This window comes from Vicia villosa, unplaced genomic scaffold, assembly GCF_029867415.1.
Source record: "Vicia villosa cultivar HV-30 ecotype Madison, WI unplaced genomic scaffold, Vvil1.0 ctg.001135F_1_1, whole genome shotgun sequence".
Taxonomy (NCBI): Eukaryota; Viridiplantae; Streptophyta; class Magnoliopsida; order Fabales; family Fabaceae; genus Vicia; species Vicia villosa.
In genome coordinates, this window is record NW_026705499.1 from 594,223 (window position 1) to 614,624 (window position 20,402).

The 20,402-nt window shown below is 34.1% G+C and overlaps 3 protein-coding genes across 4 annotated transcripts; 2 read left to right on the forward strand and 1 right to left on the reverse strand.

The window, feature by feature from the left end:
- The first annotated feature begins 6 nt into the window (after positions 1 to 6).
- LOC131633559 (uncharacterized) lies at positions 7 to 717 on the forward strand. Its single transcript, XM_058904259.1, has one exon. The coding sequence runs from the start codon at positions 54 to 56 to the stop codon at positions 537 to 539; it is 486 nt and encodes a 161-aa protein (XP_058760242.1). The 5' UTR covers positions 7 to 53; the 3' UTR covers positions 540 to 717.
- A 7,370-nt stretch (positions 718 to 8,087) lies between these two features.
- On the forward strand, positions 8,088 to 10,553 carry LOC131633557 (thioredoxin-like protein HCF164, chloroplastic). 2 transcript variants are annotated; one of them, XM_058904256.1, is made up of 4 exons: positions 8,088 to 8,360; positions 8,452 to 8,673; positions 9,851 to 9,954; positions 10,097 to 10,553. In XM_058904256.1, exons 1-4 carry the CDS (start codon positions 8,184 to 8,186, stop codon positions 10,377 to 10,379), a joined length of 786 nt encoding a protein of 261 aa, XP_058760239.1. In that variant the 5' UTR covers positions 8,088 to 8,183; the 3' UTR covers positions 10,380 to 10,553. The 2 variants fall into 2 exon arrangements, with proteins under 2 accessions (XP_058760239.1, XP_058760240.1); XM_058904257.1 differs by having other exon boundaries at positions 8,458 to 8,673.
- Positions 10,554 to 10,586: 33 nt separating this feature from the next.
- Positions 10,587 to 15,349, reverse strand: LOC131633556 (wall-associated receptor kinase-like 14). Its single transcript, XM_058904255.1, has 4 exons — positions 15,173 to 15,349; positions 14,273 to 15,002; positions 12,610 to 12,684; positions 10,587 to 12,490 (listed from the first exon to the last, which is right to left on the reverse strand). Exons 2-4 carry the CDS (start codon positions 14,979 to 14,981, stop codon positions 11,199 to 11,201), a joined length of 2,076 nt encoding a protein of 691 aa, XP_058760238.1. The 5' UTR covers positions 14,982 to 15,002; positions 15,173 to 15,349; the 3' UTR covers positions 10,587 to 11,198.
- Positions 15,350 to 20,402: the final 5,053 nt, after the last annotated feature.

The following is a 20,402-nucleotide window of genomic DNA, read 5'->3' on the forward strand; positions in this document are numbered from 1 at the left end:
AGAATGAAGAATTAGTAGCCACAAGCGAAGAGGATCAGTGTATTTTTGGAGCAATGGTTGGATATGCAATCTCGTCGTTTCCAGCTCTCTCGTTTAACCGTTTCGTCGTTCACAATGCGACGTCGTTTACATGCAAGGCGCAAGCTACGAAGTCTGTAACGGTGTTACCGACACCGGGTAGAAGGGAGTTACTGTTTCTTCTCTCGGCGTCCACGGCGTTGACGGCGAGAGAATCGGTGTCTTTGGCGCAGGATATTCCTCTGTTTGGTATTCGGAAGAGTCTGAAGAAAGCGGAGGAAAAGGCTGAGGAGATTGTGAGGGAAGGTTTTGAAAGTGCGGAGAAAGGACTGGAGACGGCTGAGCGGGGACTCGAGACGGCGGAACAAGGATTGGAGGCAGCTGAGAAGGGGGTAGAGACGGCGGTGAGTTTTGGGGGGTTGGCGCAAGCGGGTGTGGTGGCGGGAGCAGAGGTTTTCGGTGTTTTGGTTGCTTCGGCGGTGGTTAACGGTATTTTGGGGCCTGAGCCTCAAAAGTCATGAGTTGTGATAGTATAGTGTTGTTCATGAATATTACTATTGTTAAAATTCAATTCAATTTTGTATGTTTGTATGAAAATTGATCATGTAATAACTATGTAATTGTAACAATGTGTCTGCATTTTGTGTTTTTCTTTGAGTGGCTATATGATTATGTGATATATGAATTCAGCTTACTTTAGATGAACGGTAACAATTGGGTTGTTTGATGTACATGAGCTTATTCCGTTTGATACAATACATATGTTTTGATCAACTAGGTTTAGGATCAGCAGCTTTAAAAACTTACATTTTCAATAGTTTATGGATGCAGTGAGCCAGAGGTTAAAAAAATAGTTTGGTGGGAAGCAACGTTCTCTTTTTAACTGGGAACTTTTCTATCCACACCTTTTTTCTTGAAAGTTAGTTTATATTGGTGTCAAATAGATCTTGATGAATAGAATTCAGTCATCTTTAATGCATTTTATGCAACCGAAAACTGCTATATCTTACCAAGGCTTACAAACTCACATACATAACTTATAACACTTATAACTTGCAACGGACACCACCTCTTCTTTCATGAAACACTTAAATTACCTTTGTAAACTTGCAAAATCGAGCCAACACTTAAATTACCTTTGTAAACTTGCAAAATCGAGCCAACCAACGGTAAAACAGAAATAATTGTATAATAGGCAGACTTGCATTTTTATAAGGGATTTGGGTTTTGTTTTGCGTTAGCAAAAGGCCCGATAAGGCCTGATAAGCCCCATCGAATTATGTAGTCCAATCTAGCTGAAGTTTTCATTTGATTGAGAACATCACACGGAAGTACGCCACCACATTCATTCACGTGGAAGTACGCCACCACATTCATCTCCTCCTTTGATATACATTAAATGCTCTTCCGCAATCAACGCTCGATCACTTGGTGATAGTACTAACCGTTCATCCCTATATAAGTGTGACTTATGTCCAGGTATTCTTCTTATACGTACTTGCATAATTTCGTCCCTCTCAAACAGTAACTTAAGCGTTGGAGTGCTATCTTGCACGTACTCCCTTTCTCTAATTAATGGAGGAATTACTCATTGTATCTCAAGTCTTTTCATTCTGGCCATCTTCTACATATCACTTATTCTTTGTTTTGGTACAGAATAATGGTGTTATCTGTGGAAATTATCTTCTGATTCTCACCAATTTTTCATCAAATTTCCCAGGTCTTCTTTGTTGCTCAATCACAAATGTTTATGATAATTGTTTTGATCGTCGTAAGAGATTTTGACAATCGTTTAGATCATTGTTAATCATCTTGCAACTGCTTTCTACTATATTCTACAATGGTAGGATCCAAAGCAATTGGATCAACGACACAACGCAACATTGTTTCCATTTCTGATATCCGATAAACGCTTTAGATGCTTAAAGATATTGTAGTGCCAGTTCTCACTCTCACGACGAAAGAACCTCCTCAACAACAAGATGTACAGGCTTCAATCTTAATCACTTCATTGATTGCAAAGTCACATTAGATTCGAACATCTTAGTCGATAACTCAAGAATGTCTTTCACTTTCTTCATTCCAACATCAATTTACACTTCAACCACCGCATTATCAATATCAACCTCTTTCTTCCCCCATTCGGTTGAATCCTCGTGATCAAAATTGTCACACAACCTTCAACATCTCCAAGCCATGATGAGAGTATATGGTTCTAACGAACTCAAGATGCACCTACAATCTAGTGCAATAACAAAATTTTAAGCCTCTTCAACAAAAAAACTTCTTTGCATCAAAGATAATCAACAAAAAGTCTCTTATCATATTGTAACATAGTTAGAGATGCTGCAACATGGTCATCATGGAGCTGCTACAATGAGCGCTCCCATCGATGTTGTGTCGCTTCCATAAAAAGAGCACAAGATTTCCAGAAAGACATAATTGTCATTAACATGATCGTAATTCTCCTCATCATGACTATAGAGGCGAGACAATAGTCATACGCCATCTAAGGTCATTGTCCCAAGAGGCGAGACAATAGTCATACGCCATCTGAGGTCATTATGACGGGTCAGGTACCTCACCGTGCTCAGGTACCTCCTCCTCCCGAGTAACCTCACGAGAGGAAGATGCCCGACACAGACAAATCTTCGGTGCAAATGAGGATCCTGTAGGTGCCTCCTCCACGTGGACCCCGTCCCCGTCCCCACGTAGACTCTCGCGCCTAACTCAGCCAAAATCCAATTTTTAACATATAAACACTAACATTAAACTACAATAACATCAACCAACACATTGTACTAAATTCTAACAACCGTAAATTCTAACTTTGAGCTTGAGGTAAAGAGTATTGAAAACTTACAAATTTGTTGAGCTTTGAGTTGAGCTTCAAGCTTCTGAGAATGCTTGAATGGAACTTGTAGAGTGTGAATCTTCAACATAAGTTTTGGTAAAAATGAGTTTTTATTGTTGTAGGGAATATTTGGTGTTTGAAGAGAATGCAAAGAGTGGGGTGACTGTTTGTGTTTTCTGAAATACCTCAAATTATTTCCGATATGCATCTCTAAAGACACCATTTTTATAAAAAAAAAAAAATGTGATTTCACATATGCATATCTGAAATCACTCTTTTTATGTAAAATATGGTGACATCGAATATGCATATGCGAAGTTTTTTTTAAAAAAAAGTGTATTCAGAGAGGAATATTTAAATTTAAAGGTATTTTAAGATTTTTATCATGGGAGGGAATTTTCCTACATATTTTTCATCTAATTTACTATTTCACTTATTTTTAAGACACATTCATTTATCACCTATGTTTTTTTATGTACATTATTAAATTTAAAAACGACACTAAGAAATTGAATAACTTGTACTTATTTTCATTCATAAAATAACTATTGGGTATTGATAAAATTAAATATATTTTTTTATTATTTAGATGTATTTATTATTATTTTTAAAAATTTGTTTTTCTTATCTAAATTTGTTATTGAAGTTTAATTTTAAATAGTGTGACATATATTTATCATTTTTATTACAATAAAAACATGTATTTAATTATTATCGGTTGAACTTGGGTCCAACCACTACTAGAAAATTTGTTTTTGTGACTGAATTAGAGATCGAAAAAGCTTAAAAATCGATCACTATAGTGTTTTGCAACCGATTTAGTGACCATCATTTTTTGATTGAAATATTTTATTTTATTTAAAAATATATACATAATACTATAGAAATATTTTTTTTTTAAATTTTCAAATAATATTTATAAAATCAATATAATTAATATTTATAAAAATCTAATAATAAAATTAAATTTATTTTTATGCACATATAAAATAAAATTAAGTTTATTTTTAATGCACATATAAAATAAAATTACATAATTTTGTTATATAAATATGTTTATTTGTAAAATAATAAAAAAGATAATATGACATTAAAATTTACTGAAATTAAAAATTATGAGAAATAAAAATCTTTAAAAAATAAGATAAAAATTGAGAGTTAAATAGTAACTTAATAAAGAGAAATAAAAAATAGAGAAAAAATAAAAATATCAGTGACCAAAATTTATGTCACTAATTTTTTTCATATAGTAAACTCTATATAAAAACTGTTTTTGGAGACTAAATTTTCAGTCGAAAAACTTCAGTCATTAAATCGGTGACAAATTTTATTTTCTGGCGGATTTAGTGACATCTAAAAATTTACTTATGTATATAAAATTTCAGTGGTTAATTCGATTGCTAGAGTGATTAAAATTTTTCAATTATTAAATTGGTCATTAAAAGCGAATTTTTTAGTTGTAAACCTTTAAACCCTAAACCTTGAGTAGACCGCTTTAATCTCTCATCTGATTTTGATTAACTTGAGTTATACTGACTAACAATGTAAAATAATTAATTTCATGAGTTAAACTCTAAAGGTAATTAATAAATAAAAGATTTGGAATTTTTTTATTAAAATAACCAAGTTTTTCAATAAAATTTTCCAAATAACTATCTTTCTCCTTTAATTTTCAAAGTACCCATGTTTCAAACAAAAAATTGCAACAAACAACACATGTCAATCCAATTAGAGACTCCATTGAAAAAATATGAGTCATGCCAATTGAATTGGGGACTGTGTACAAGTCTTAGGAGTATTCGACAATTCATCTGGCTATTATGTGTTGGATACTTTTTTATTTTAATCCAATTAATTAATAACAAAAATTAAATAGAAACTAATAATATTTAATTTAAATTAGATTACATATGAGAATACTTTTTACACTAACGACGACGACTCGTTTAATCGTACATGTCACCAGTTCCACACCCCCTAGGTACCTTTTCTTGTAGCGGTCTCTGTTGATAACTTCAGTAGTTTGATACGAGGTCCATGGAACATCACCATCACCAGATTTCCTAAGAAGTTATTGTAATTCTATGTAGTCTTGTGTATGCATTGACGCACTGTCATAATTGAGTTTGTTGCCCATGTTGGGTTATGTTGTTTGGGTTGATGGGGTTATTGGTGAGTGGTATGGCTGATTCACTGACGACATTGATATGAATGCTTCGTTGGAGAAAGGAAGAAGTGGATGTTGTGGTGTTTGATAGCTATATGTTTGTTGGATGTGTTTGATATTGTGATGTTAGGGTGTTTTAGCTATGTTAGGAAGTGTTGATGTCATTAGTTTTTTTGGGTGTTTTGACTATGGTAGAAGAAGTTGTTGGCGATATATGTTTATTGGGTGTTTTGATAATAATCATGTTGGTGGTGGTGGTGGTATGGGGTATGCTCTTGGTTTTATGGTTGGGTGTGTGTGGCACATATTAGTTGTGGGTTGGGTGTTTGTGAGTTAGTAATTTTGTTGGGTTGGGTGTTGTGTGTAAGTGGTTTAGTAATTTTGTGGGGGGGTTAGGTGCTGAAGTTTGTTGTGTGTAAGTGGTTTGGTATGTATCATATACATCCATATCTTCAGATAAGAAATCCAATTGTAACTAATTTGTACCAATACACATAATTACCAGTTGGTTTAGATTCGATTAACATGATAGCATCGGTTAAGACTCGTTTGTGTATGTTCCGCACAAAAGAAGAATGTGTGCAAACTATAAAAAAAGTTTCATATGGTTAACTCTGTTGATTATACCATAGATCACACTGATGCAGGGTCGTAATGTGCTTTGCATGTTTCAACTGGCAGCGTCTTACAGGAAGGGAAGTGATTCATCAGAGATAACTTATATGAATCCACCTCACAATTGCCTCACCAATAATATTCAACACGATCATCGTAAACTAGGCTCTTAAATAATATGTCGACACATTTTGCTTCTTATTAGTAAGGACCATAGTTGAAGGTGAGTATAATAATCTTCCATATCGTTATAATATACAATTATACTCACTCGTACAGGAAAGCATGGATTGCAAGGGCAAATATTATTGAACAGGTATACGGAAATTTGGAGGCCTCGTACAAAGAACTTCCACAATATTTGGTGGCACCTAAGACACATGCTCTAGGAACTGTTGCAATTATGGAGACATTATCAGCATATACGCTGGACAAAACTTATGTCAGTGGAAATAGAATACTCCATCGACTTTTTTGGGCATTTTAACCATGCATCAAAGATTTTGCATTTTAAAAACCTATTATTTAAATTGATGGAACATGGTTGTATGAGAAATATAATGGCACATTACTTATGATAGTGGCACAAGACAATAACAATAATATATTTCCCATTGTCTTCGCTCTTATTGACGGTGAGACTGGTAGTGGTTGGAATTTTTTCTTAAGAATCCCAGAACACACATTTCTTCACAATCCAACCTTTATTTGATTTTAGACAGACATGCATTTATTGAGAGTGCATACAATAATCTTGATAACAGTTGGCAAAATCCTCATTCTACTCATGTCTACTACATTAGACATATTGCACAAGACTTCATGCGGGAATCAAAGAAAAAAGTCTTTGGAAAAAAGTTGTGAATGCGGGGTATACTTTAAATCATTTATCATTCAAACACTTCCACGAGGAAATTAGATTGTCAAATAATGATGCATTAAGGTGGGTCGATAATATTCTAGTGGAGAAGTGGACTAGGGCATTTGACAAGGATCAACGATGGAGCCACATGACAACAAACCTTGTGGAATTCATGAACTTTGTCTTCAAATACATTAGAAATCTAGCAACCTATTTTAGGTTGGGATCATTGTTTGCAATCGGAGACAAAAAATGAAGTCCGGTGTTACAATCGGGGCAACTATTCAATAAAAGGTGCATGAAAGTAATAAAGGAGGAAATTATCAAAGCTAGCACACATGTTGTTACAAGCTTTGACCGTCATATATACACTTCCAATATAGAGGAGACAATGAACCACAACGAGGGAGGCCAAAGGGATACTATCGGTTCGAACAACATCAAGGTTGGTGCGATTGAGAAAAGTTTCATGTCTTCTGTATGTCTTGCTCTCTTGTCATTGTGGCATGTTCAAGTGTTCGCCAGGATGCTTCCAAGCATTTATCTGCCGTTTACAAAGTTATAAACGTATACTTGATGTATATGACAATAGCTTCTCAGTGGTAGAAAAAGAGGAATATTCGCATACATATCAAGGGGTGCTATTTGGTACAACGAAGATATGAGAAGGGAAAAAAAGGGTCGCCCGAACAACACATGTATTAGAATCAAAATGGATACGCAGACAAAATGGTATGATTGTGTGGTATATGTCGTTAGCCTGAATATAGACGGAAACGTTGTCCCAATGTAGGAACAAATTCTGCATGATAATTTATTATGTTAAAAAATTTGTAACCTTGGCATTTAATATATACAATGACTTTTGGTTACAACAAAACGAACATAAACTCCCCTAAAACAACAACACACGAACATAAACGTGCCTAAAACAATTAGACATACAACAAATATAAAGACTTAACACTACAACATATCTAAGAGATTACAACAATCAAAATGATTTAATCTGGTGCAGATATCATATCCCCAACATCATTGTCATCTTTAACTGACACTAACATAAGCTGAATATCATCATTTTCATCCGCAATAGTGATGTATGAAACAAGTTTATTGATACTTCTTATTCTTTCATTATCATTAATCTCTTTGTCTAACCAAAACTTCAAATTCCTCTCAAGTTGCTCGAAGCTCTGGATATTCCAAAAACGCATCTTCATTGGAGGCTTGGTTCTTGAAAAACAAATAGCAGACATGCTTTTATTGGCTGACGACATCTAAAGCTTGTACATAGTCGCCAATTCAATTGGCTAAATATAGTGCAATCGCCAATTCAATTAGTTAGGATTTTTTTTTTCAATAGAATTGCCAAGTGTTATGCATTAAAAAGAAACAGTGTGTTTTGAAAAAAAAAATCAAAGATTTACCATATTTTTACTTATACAAATCAAATTATTTGTTACCTCTTATAATTTTAAAATAATCACATAAACACTAATTATTGACTAGTATCCCCAACCATTAAAAGAAAGTCAAGGACGAATAAAATTCTATCTTGTAGTAATAGATTTTGTAGTTAGCGGTGACAGTTGTAATGAAGTTCAGGATAATTACTTACTACCTTCAACAAGCAACCGCAGATATTTCTTTTAAGCACCCCGTGGATGGCTCGTCTATCGTTAAACCCAATCGGTCTCCATAGATTCCGACCATGCTTTCAACCTTCTCATTCCGCCACCGTATATCCTCGCCACCGCCACATCAAATTTCCAAAATTCCACACCTTAGCCTCCCAAACAGATCCAAACCTCAACGAAAAAGATAATCCCTCAACAAAACCGGTAAAAAAAAACTGATTTCCATTACTATCACCTCGTTTTGTTTATTTTAATTTCATAGCTTAATTCTTTTGATTTGATGGTTTCATTTTAGCCTCAGGAAATACGAGTGGTGGTTGAGCCAAGTAGCAGTAAGGAGGAGACGACAAGTTCGAGCGTTGATTCTGCTGAACTTCCTCAGTTGCCGAATAAAGATATCAGCAGGAAAATCGCAATTGCTACTACTTTAGCTGCTTTGGGACTTTTCGTGTTTACGAGATTGGATTTTGGTGTTTCTTTGAAGGATCTCTCTGCTGTTGCATTGCCTTACGAACAGGTTCATTCATAAACTATTCTTGAAAATTTATAGAAATAAGATGAAAACTGTTTTATAAACTCTCTCAAATAGTCTAAAAAATGTTTATAGCAAAATTCTTTAATCATATAGATACTTATGTGTAAACTATTTCTATAACAATTTGGTAAAATAAAATCAAATTGTTTTAATAGTTCTTATAGAAATAAGATGACACCAACTTATCACTATATCATAGATTGTTTCCATAAGCTATGAAACAGTTTCAGAATTTTTATGTCAAAGTCACACGGTTTAAATAATGAGTCTGTAATACAAAACAATGGAGAATTAGAAGGGGATGTAAACTATCAAATTTAAGAGGGGTGGCCGAAATGGAGGGAGGCTTCAGTAGTTTTATATGACACAAAGGTATTGCTCAATCTGAAGGGGAAAACTTATGAGTCTAAGACCTGCGATGTTGTATGGGACTAGATATTGGGTGGTTAAGAATTAACAAGAAAATAAAGTAAGTGTAGTAGATATGAGAATATCATGTTGGATGTGTGACAAAATTAGATATGATAAGATTAGAAATGACAATATTATCGAGTGTTGGGGTAGCAACTATAGTAGAAAAGATGGCGGAAAATAGACTTAGGTGGGAGATGAGCATATGGAGAGAAGACTCATTGATTCTATGGTAAGGAAAGTTGATTAGATAGAGAGAAGTCAAATAGCTAGAGGAAGATCTAGAAAATCTAGAAAAATTATTTAGAAAGATCTCAAGATTAATGATTTTGATAGAAGCATGATTCTAGATAGAATATTATAGCGAAAGTGTATCCATGTAGCTGACCCCACTTAGTGGGATGAGACTTGGTTGTTGTTGTTGTATAGGTAAATTAAAATAATTCAATTTATATTTATTGGGTTGGATTATATCCAAAACCCAAATATTAAAAAAAGGGTCTTTCTTTGAAGGCATGGTTTATTGGCCTTATAGTGGTATGGCAATTCACTTTTGAAGGAAAGAAATTAGTTACTATCATAAATTTAAAAACTAACGGTTTAAAAGTGAATTTCTTATGTCAAGTTATAGGTTTGCAATTTGTTCAACAGGTTTTTAAGTTCATTTGAGGTTGTTATTGCTAATTTTCACCAGCTACATGTTTTCTTATGGTGTTTTAACGTTGGTTTTGGATGCTTCTTGTTCCAGGCTCTTTCAAATGGGAAGCCTACTGTTGTGGAGTTTTATGCAGATTGGTGCGAGGTCTGTCGGGAATTAGCTCCCGATGTCTACAAAATAGAGCAGCAGTACAAGTAATCACTCATATTTATCACTTATGTTGATGCTTTATTTTAAGAGAAATTCAAATGCCAACAATTTGTATAATATTGATATAGTTTATGGTTTTTCGTGTATTAATTCTCAATTTCGACACTGTTTTACTTCATAAATCAGGAATAAAGTGAACTTTGTGATGCTGAATGTGGATAACACGAAATGGGAGCAAGAGCTTGACGAGTTTGGCGTGGAGGGTATTCCGCACTTTGCCTTTCTTGATAAAGAAGGAAATGAAGAGGGAAATGTAGTTGGCAGACTTCCAAGACAGTATCTGCTTGACAATGTTGATGCGCTTGCTCGTGGTGAAGCATCGGTGCCTCATGCGCGCGCTGTAGGCCAATATACAAGTGCTGAAAAAAGGAAGGTGCATCAAGTTGTTGATCCAAGAAGTCATGGTTAGGTGACAGACAACATACAATACTTTATTTTTACTGTTTTACACTAAATTGTTAGATCTGTCAATGAGCAACATTTCAACAGACAAATTATGTACATTGTACAAGTCTGTTATAGATTAGGATCTAAAACAAGATATCAATGGCAATTGTTAGCTCAAATGTCTATTTTCATACAATCTCTGTGCACTTAAATGCTTATAGGTTCACTACTTTACTCGTTACTAAATACTAATGTGAATGAACAATGTATATTTGTTTATCCACCAATACTAAATTCATGAAGCTCTTGGTCAATCAAAAACGGCTGCTTTAGTGGAAAGCGGAAACAACATTCTTGTGCAGCTGTGATTAATAATGGAGAACCAATGACTTAGAAATTTAATTGACATTTGCTGTCATGTTTACAAATATGAGACGTGGCGAAAACACCAACGACTAAATTGAAGAATGGATAGACATGGGTGAAGCATATAATCATATAGTGTAAACTGTCAAGTGCTGCCTTAGGCATTACATAGACTACTGATACATCAAAACTCATATGAATTTGCACATTTGTACTTGCTTAATAAAATAAGGGAGCCTAAAGTTGTTGGTCTTTTCGAGTCATAATATACAACAGTAACTATTCATAGTTTACATCTTGTCTGCATAGAAAAAATTTGTATATCTATTGCTGATTATTTTTGAATACAAGCTTTCAGAAGTTGTTAGTAAACTAGAATCTTAATCACACATAAAAACATCAATGACAACTGAAAAAGAAAAGAAAGCTTTTATGTATATGCCTTAAGTATTATTCACATCGTCGGCGGCTTACGTCACCGAACAATATTTCCCAACAAGCTGTTTGTTGAAGGCGAGCTATTTCCACTTGACCACGGATTATGCACTGATACAGGGGAACTGTCTTTCACTTCTAATTCCATAGATTGCAGCAAGTTTTCATTCTTGGATGGAACAATCAATCCCTCAATTTCTTGTCCTACTGTATTCAACTTAATACGACTCATTGACTTCTCACTTCCATCGCGAGGGGATGAACTCGCAGACCCAACCGATGAACCCAAACATATAGCTTCCTCCATAGTTGTCCATGCACGGCGTCTGATGTACTCCAGCTCTTCGGCCGCCTCCATCATTGTTGGCCTTGTGTCACTGTGAAAAGCAAGACATCTAAATGCAAGCTCAGCCACCTTATGAATGGAATATAGAGTCCAAGCATCTCTATTTGGTTCAATGAAGGGATCCACAATCTCATCTATAGAACCCCTCCTAATCCTATCAACAGCAAGTGCAGCTAAATTAATCTCACTCTGAGGTCTACCAAAATCAACCACTTTCATGGCAGTTATTATCTCTACCAAAACCACTCCAAAGCTGTAGACGTCACTTTTATCAGAAAGGTGGAAGTTCTGGTGGTATTGAGGATCCACATAACCCGGAGTTCCTTGCGGGGCAGTTGAAATATGTGATGTCTCTATCATACCAAGCCTAGAAAGCCCAAAATCAGCTACTTTAGATTTGTAGTTATAATCCAGTAGTATATTACTGGATTTTATGTCTCTGTGGTAAATTGGTGGATGAATTGCAGAATGGAGATAAGCTATAGCATTAGCAGTTTCAGAAGCAATGGTGAGGCGTATCGTCCACGGAAGACCTTTACCTCTCTCTCTTTGTAAATGCTGAGACAGTGTTCCATTTGGCATATATTCATAAACAAGTATCTGCTCTCCCTCTTCAATGCAGCAACCTAGGAGGCGAACCAAATTCGGGTGACTCACCGAAGAAAGGAGCTTGATCTCATTCATTACTTGATCAACACTGTTCGTGTCTCTATGTCTTATCTTCTTGATTGCAACAAACTCATCATTATGAAGTTTTCCGCCATAAACTGTGCCGAAAGCCCCGGTTCCTAGTGTCTGCTTTTCAGAGAAAGAATTTGTGGCCTTTTCTATGTCTTTATAAGTGTAAAGAGGCACAATAGAGTTTCCCGCAGCTTCGCGTAGTAGGCGCTTTACTCTGGTATGCTTTCTCAACCAAGTAAAACGGCGCCTAGCACAGTAGCATACAAGAATGAGGGCAGCCACAATCACAACTCCGGCTATAATCACTGTTAAATGGAAGCAATCACATAGAATGAATCAATATTATTTGTCATATCTGTCCTCAACGTGTTGTCAGTATGTAATAGTAAGACCAATGGTACGGGGAATGAAAGTAAGGTTATACCTCCGACAACAACACCGATTTTGATTGCGCTCCTACATCCTCCGGATGTTAGTGTTGAAGCACTGCAACTTGGAGCTGATGACAAGACAACCATAGAAAAATAATTAAAAAGATGACAATATATACTAATTGAACAGATAAAGAAATAAAATTAATTAGCATTAGAGTATTGATAGTTATTCTTAACCAACTGGTTCAAATGACCTAGATGTGCAGGATCTAAAATGTTCTTTGTCGACTGAGTCAGAAAGAACTTTTCACAATTCAATGATCACAAAATGTTTGTTTACTTTTGATAAAATTTTAACATATTTTGATTAAATAATCTTTTGCAAATGTTTAATAATAAATAAACCAGATTAAATATAAAAACTATTCAAAGTCATGCAAAAGTATAAAATTGCTGTAAATAACATGGCACAGCTCAGCAAATGTTGACATTTAGTTCTCACTATGTCTATTAGATGTTTACTTGAAAAACTGGCATGAAACTCAATTTCCTCTGTCAGCAAAGTATTAAAAGGTAAAAAAATTGCTGTCAATTATGTCTGCATTCTTAAAGTTACAAGCAATGTGGTTAATTAATATTTATATAAGAATAAGATCATATCCTAAATCTTAATTCCTCTAAATCTCTGATTGTGATTCTGTGAACATATCATCACTTCTCTCTCTTTTGACCACCAATAAAACAAATCAAAGTTCAAGTCAATCTTATTCTTAGCTACCATACATGTGCAGCCACTGATGTTGACTTTATAAGGATTATTTCTTTGTTAATAAGTTCCCATTCAAAACAAAACAGCACACCAAAAACAACTAATTCAAGATAACAACATTCATTTCTCATATCCTCATCCTCTTTTCCATGACAATGAATTTCATTATCAGAAGAAACCAAGCAAAGCAATCAATTTTGGCTTTACTTTCATATTTCACTTCAAAATAAAGGAGCCTAAGAGGACCCTCAAGGTCCACAAGAAATTAGTTTGATGCTTGTCACAAAAAGTAAAAGTTGGCATGGATGATTTACAAGATCAAATTTCTCATTGAAAAAGCACAATCACATTAAAATGATTTTGACTGTTAGATAAAGATTAAGACAGCTAACTTAAACTCTCAACTCATCAAATCAACTTTAAAATACATCTCAAAATATGAGTTGCTTATCTTTATCTAACAATCGCGATCCACCATATTCCTAGAAGAGTAGTTTAGTGGTAGTACGAGTTGGAATATCGAAGTATTGTATAAGCTATCTAGAGCTTGATCTCTGCTACAGACAAATTCTTGTTTTCGAAACAAATTATCAACTTAGAATTTGGTTATAAAAAAATCAAAATGGAAACTAAAAGAAATCAAGTTTCAAATTTGCATCTTTCATGTAGTTTTTAGCAGACGAAATTGACTGGTCTTTCAAACAACTTGAACAAAGAGCAAACTTTTTCTACTAAACAGAATTGAAGTGCAGCAACTTGATTGGCCACCACATAAAGCAGCACCAAACCAGTTTGTCAAAAAGCATCACAATCATTATTTTTATGCAGCATTATGATTATTCTAAGAACAAGAATCAAAGTATCCAATCAAAGCATAACAATGAAACAAAACCCACTTCTAAAAGACACATAAAATAAGATAAAACACAAAATGCTAAACTCACCTCTCCGGCAACCGGTGCCTTTGGCAAATCCATCTCCCCGGAAACCATCCAAACACTGACACCGAAATCCAAAACCATTTCCTTCTAAACGCACGTTCGAACAAGTAGCATTCTCAGAACAATCACACGAACCTTGAAGCCACCACCCTAATTCAACCGCTTGAAACTGCAACGAAATCTCTTTATTCTGTTCAACCGAAACAGCCGAGAACAAATAATTACACTTAGTTCTATTCAATTCCTCATAACTCAAAACATCAGCATCCCCCTCTTGTTCATTAAAACAGCTTATATTACTACTTTTACTATCACAGCTCTCAAATTCAATCTGATTCCCAACAAAACTCGAAGCCGGAATCACACATCCACCAAGCGGAACCGAACAACCTTGAACTAAAAAACTATTATTCCTCGTCGGAGCAAAATTCATACCGAAAAGCGGTTGAATAGATTCCATACTCCGGTTGCATTTCGCAGGAAGGTAGATTAACAAACTGGTTTTAGTCACATTCTGAATCAGAAACTCGCCAATTTGAGGCGTGTTATCATCATGACAGTCCAATTTGATTCCACAACCTTCAGAGAATCCAAAAGGATATTGAACAATTTCATCTCCACAACGTTTCAAACAGTTTGTGTTTGTGCTATTCTGTGCATCCGATAAAATAGTCCATAAGAAAACTATTGAGATCATGATTACAAAGTTCATCTTGTGATGAAGAAAATTAACCTGAAAAAAAAAATGATATTAGAAAAAAAATCATGTACGTGTTGAGTTTTTCAGGTGATGGATTAAATGAGAAGTTAAAGCTTGTGAAATAAGCAGTTGGGAAGCCATCTATTATAATTAATGCATAGAAAAAAACTGAAAATTGAAAAATTGAAGTAATTGTATAGTACCTTTAAATGTTGTAGCAGTTGAAGGAGTAAATTCAGCACGCAGTACTATGATAAATTCTTGGTTTTTTTCCAACGGAAAATTGTAGTGGAAGGAAGAAGCTACATGAATGAAAGAACAAGTTGTAGTGTTTTTTTTTGTAGGGTAGAGAGAACCTTCGACTTGTTCACACTTGTTTCGTGGGGTTTTGTAACGGAAATGCGTGTGTATCGACATGTTTATTTGGGTTTTTTTATGTGTGGAATGGCGGAAATGACCTTTGTTTTAAGAGGAAATTACGTGTTTGTGAGAGTGGGTTTGTAGAAGTCAAAAAAGGCAAATCATACGGAGTTTGACTAAGGGAGAGAGAGACCTAATGTATTTTTATTTTTTAGGTAGCTGCTTAAAAATGTTACTGATAATTCTTTTATTTATTATAAGTCCTTTTGTCATTTTATCAATATTAAACTATATAATTATTTTGATTTTTCTAAAGTGACTATTTAAGAAAGGGAGAGTAATAATTATGTCTCTTATTCAAACGGTTCACAGCCGCACTAATGATCACAAAATATCTTACTACTTTTGCTTTTATTTTTACATTTCCTCATTTTCTCATTTCAAAAATAAAATAAAATATTTAACATAAGTAGGGTGAACAAAATATCCGGTTGTGATGCCCAAATTCATAATTAAATCTAAACCACTTTTAAATATCTTTATATAATTGAATGGTTATTAACTTGTTTAGTTATTAATGGTTTGATTATCCATTAATATAATTCAGATATAATTAAATGGTTATTAACCGGTTAAATTATTTTGAATTCGGTTATAATCCGATTATTATCTAAATCTAAATATTATAATTGTCAAGAGAAAAAAAATCGAACTTTTTTTCAAAATTGATTTTTTTTTTAAAAAACCGGTTATATAATCATAACCAAATTTAAAATCAGTTTTAATTAAAATGTGATTATGGTTATAAATCAGTTTTAAAATAGTTGTAGTTTGGTTTTTGAAAATAACCAATCATGCACATTCTTAAATTTGGGTTTTTCTTAGTTAATGTTTATACATTCAATAAAGCTAAAACTTATTAAATAACAATTTACGTGTAGTAGTCTTGAAAAAAAAGGTAATTTATGACCATTAAAAAGAAAGTATTTCCTTCATCCCACAATAAGTGATCCAGCACACCATTTTACACAGATTAAAAAAAGTGTAAAAAAGTAAGAGAGATAATATTATTTTTACCATAGTACCCTTATCATGTATTGGGAATGGTGAACATTTTAATAATTAGATGGTAGAATTGGAAAAAGTGTATTGAAAATTGAAATGAGTCATTCATTTGGGGACATCATTTTATTCCTAATGGATCACTCATTGTGAGACGAAGGTTGAAAATCCTTAATATATGAATATGTTTATAAATGGAAAATACCAGTAAGTTTATGCTTTACAAGTTGATTTTTATCATCACGAGTTCGCATAATGTTAATAATTTAACTTAATTTGTTTTGATATTTATATTTTAGCCCATTCTCAGAAGAGTGGTGTTACATAACAATCCGGTTCATTGGCGAATTTCGACAATATGAAAATTAAGGTTTTTTTGAATTTTTTATAAATAATTTGCACCTAGTTAAATTCGAACATGATTTTTTTAGAGAAACACACATTCAAAACTCAAGTATTCACCACTAAGAAACCAACCAAAAAGTCTTTGAAAGATTGTATTTACTTTGGATCTAACTGCAGCCTCTAGAAAGCATCACAATACAAGGGTCGAGTTATTGGGGTCAAAAGGAAGCATATTCATATTTAATGAAACATTTGAATGCTAATGACAATGAGGCCATCTTTTAGGATATAATTCCAACAATATCTTGGTGCAAGAAAGTTACTTCAGACGGGTGGTCATTGATGATTTTAGGGGCGATTTTGAGGTATAACTTTGAAAGCATATATTTTCTGATAAGAGCTTGAATCACCTTCGAAGCCCCCAGTGATAATATTAAGATTGCAGAGGACTTATAATTTTTCATTTTGCTATATTTACTATATTATAAAAGTAAACTAAATTATTGGGGTTTAAGGTGTTACAACCTGATCCAATATCAACCCAGGCGAAACGTCCAGGTATGTCTCAACAGCCATACACTCAATCTCCTGGTTCATTATCGACATGGTGAATAAGTTGTCTACAAGGGGAAGATGGAAGAGGCTGAAAACGTCATCCAGAGTAATCATTGTTTCCAAAATGGAAGATGAAATTTGGATGTCTCCCTATGCTATCGCTAAACAAAAACAAACAACAATGAAGCATCGAGCATGATGAGGGAACAATCACCAACAACTACAATTTGACATCAACGAAAATCACCTTGACCTCATCTGACATTTGCACATAAGAGAATTTCTTCAACTTCTCCCCATGGATGGGCACCTTCAAAGAAGCGTGGTCCTGTAAAAAATAAAGCATGAATATTCAATTACATTCAATTAATAACTTAAAATAAAGTATTTATACCTCTCCCAGTCATAATCTAAATGCCACATGATCAACAATACCCAGTGAGCAAGGTGAGGTTACTGGGCCCTCCAAGGAATGCTTCATCTGTGTGAATTGATAGCTCCGTATTAGCTTGAGCCAGCACCTTCGTATCAACTAGAGTAGGAACCTCCGTATCAGCATGAAGAGAAACCTCCGTATCATCATGAGTTATTGAGACGATATCATTAACAACAACAACAACACCTGACTCAACATCATGATATATGGCCCGTCCAACTCCACCTCGTATATGCTGGAGAACACGGGGTGCATGAGACTACTTTACCCATCCTAGTATGCAATTGCTCCCCGTCATCTTCTCTACTTCCACTAGAGCATTTTGCAACTGATATATGTGCCTTGTTGCTCAATATAAGAACAATCTTGTAGTCTCTTTCTCTTGTCCTCACTATAGAATAAACCAAAAAATTAAAAAAAAATTGATCTACCTGAATTTTTAAAATATTTAGTATTTTACATGTGTTTTACCGATATTTTCGAATATAAATTTATGCATTTTTTATCAACAATTTAAAAACGACGGCAAAAACACATACAGATATACCACATTTTTCTAATTTTTTTAATATGCATGCATAATTTAAAATTTTATCAAATATCTCTAAATCTCCGTTAAAAATCCATAATTTTTTATCGGCGTATTAAATGTTTTGATAAAAATATATTTTTAATGAAATATCCGGTATAAATGAAAAATTGTTGATATATAAAAACAACAACCAAGTCTTATTCCACTAAATGAGGTCGACTACATGGTTCAACTTTTGCCATACTGTTCTATTCAGGATCATGCTTCTATCCAAATCGTTAATCTCAAAATCTTTCATAAATGTCGATATACATTCATAAAATTAATGAAAAACATCACTTGTTAATATCCAATATAAGCTTTAAAATAAGCGGTATAAATCTAAGTTTTTTAAAAATCTAAATACTAATATTGTCAATAAAAAAAGTTGTATTTTTTACCAATATATTATGATAAATTTGTTGGTAACATGAGGTCTATTTGAGGAAAATTTTATCCCATACTCCATCATTTATCCCTCTATCCTAATATTAATTTTTTTGACCAAATTGTCCTCATAAATAGTTTATGTTTTAAAAAATTTCACTGTTTCCTCACTCACGCTTTAGAACTTTTTCGATACACTTAAAATTTAGTGCATACTGGAATACTCTTAACAACTCTTTGGGTTTACAATTAACATACCAAGACAGATCAAGTGAGTTTTCTAGTTTTAGTTTTTTTACCAAAACGCTTAGGCCAACTCTTCCAATTTTCAAAATGATGAACCATAACACTTTGACCAACTCTTTCGGTTTGGCGAAGACTTCATCGGAACTCCTTCACAAAGTGTTCAGTTTTTTTTATTTTACACTCCATACCTATTTCTAAATGTGTTCGGTTTTGTTGATGTATTTTTTGTTATTTTGACAGTGGTGCGAACACGAGGCAATGACAATAGGATTCCAAATCGTGGTTTAGGACGGGGTGCTCCATCGATGTTGGAATGAGAGGAAGAACATATTGGTGCATCTGCACCACAACCAGTTGGCTTTCTAGGAGGGTTGTACGTTTCTTTTGGTAAAGTACGAGCATCATAATGCTTGACATTTATGGGTCGGTGAGGAATGTAAATGACATTTACTTAACATTGAATAATTTTTTAATTTTTAATTTTGTGTTTTATTATGTGTCTACTTTTATTTACTTTTAGGAGAGAGGGTTGAAGAAAGAATTGAAGGTTGTTAGACATAGGCTGAAGTTTACACATATGGTTCCTCATATTCTCATACTAGAGATGGAGGCTTGAGTGTCTAGGTATGATTTTTCTTCACTTCATAGAACCAGCTTGACAAAGATAGACATAAACCTGATATTCACATTTGTAGAGAGATGGCATTTAGAGACATCTTCATTTCACATGCCATTTTGTGAGATGAGTATTACTCTGGATGATGTCTCTTGTCTTTTTCACCAGTCCATGAGGGGCGTATACTGGAGCCCCGAACATGTCATTGAAGAAGTTGTTGTTGAACTTGATGTTGACTACTTAGAAGTGTCACAGAGTGATGTAGTATGACAGGTTTGTAACTGCAAGGGTGCTTATTATAAGTTTGAGTGGTTATACGACTTATTCAAAGTTCATCAAACTAGTTCTGGATGGGACAATGCGACCATAGCGTATATGCTGATGTTGGTGGGTTCCATCATTTTTGCCGACAAGACTTTTACGCATGTTGAGGCACGATATTTATTATTATTTACGGACTTGAAAAGATGTGAGGGTTACAGTTGGGGAGAAGTTGCGTTGGTTACCCTCTACAGATATCTTGGAGATGCATCCATGTTCAGTTGCAAGCAGCTCAGTGAATATCCTGAAGGTGGATGAGTTGAGACCTATTTTGGACGAGTTGAGACCTATTTTGAATGAGTTGACACCTATTGACATCGTATGACGCCCGTTCGAGGATTATAGAGTATCGCAACAATTTGACAAGATATGTATGTATAAAGGTGTCTGAAGTAGGGTGACATGTTTTTCATACTTGCCTGACAAATGTATACGTCAGTTTGGATACAAGAAGTATGTTCCACCCCACCTCATAATTATATGATGGTTGATGATATTGATGTTGACTGGATTGGTTACTATTAGGAAAACCAT

Excerpts from the sequence above, each read along its gene's own strand:
- LOC131633559 (XM_058904259.1), top strand. The coding sequence starts at position 54 with ATGGTTGGATATGCAATCTCGTCGTTTCCAGCTCTCTCGTTTAACCGT.
- LOC131633557 (XM_058904256.1), top strand. The coding sequence starts at position 8,184 with ATGGCTCGTCTATCGTTAAACCCAATCGGTCTCCATAGATTCCGACCA. Across the intron at positions 8,674-9,850 it reads TTGCATTGCCTTACGAACAG|GCTCTTTCAAATGGGAAGCC; the intron begins GTTCATTCATAA and ends TTCTTGTTCCAG. Across the intron at positions 9,955-10,096 it reads AAAATAGAGCAGCAGTACAA|GAATAAAGTGAACTTTGTGA; the intron begins GTAATCACTCAT and ends TTCATAAATCAG.
- LOC131633556 (XM_058904255.1), bottom strand. The coding sequence starts at position 14,981 with ATGAACTTTGTAATCATGATCTCAATAGTTTTCTTATGGACTATTTTA. Across the intron at positions 12,685-14,272 it reads AGGCACCGGTTGCCGGAGAG|CTCCAAGTTGCAGTGCTTCA; the intron begins GTGAGTTTAGCA and ends TCTTGTCATCAG. Across the intron at positions 12,491-12,609 it reads AATCGGTGTTGTTGTCGGAG|TGATTATAGCCGGAGTTGTG; the intron begins GTATAACCTTAC and ends TCCATTTAACAG.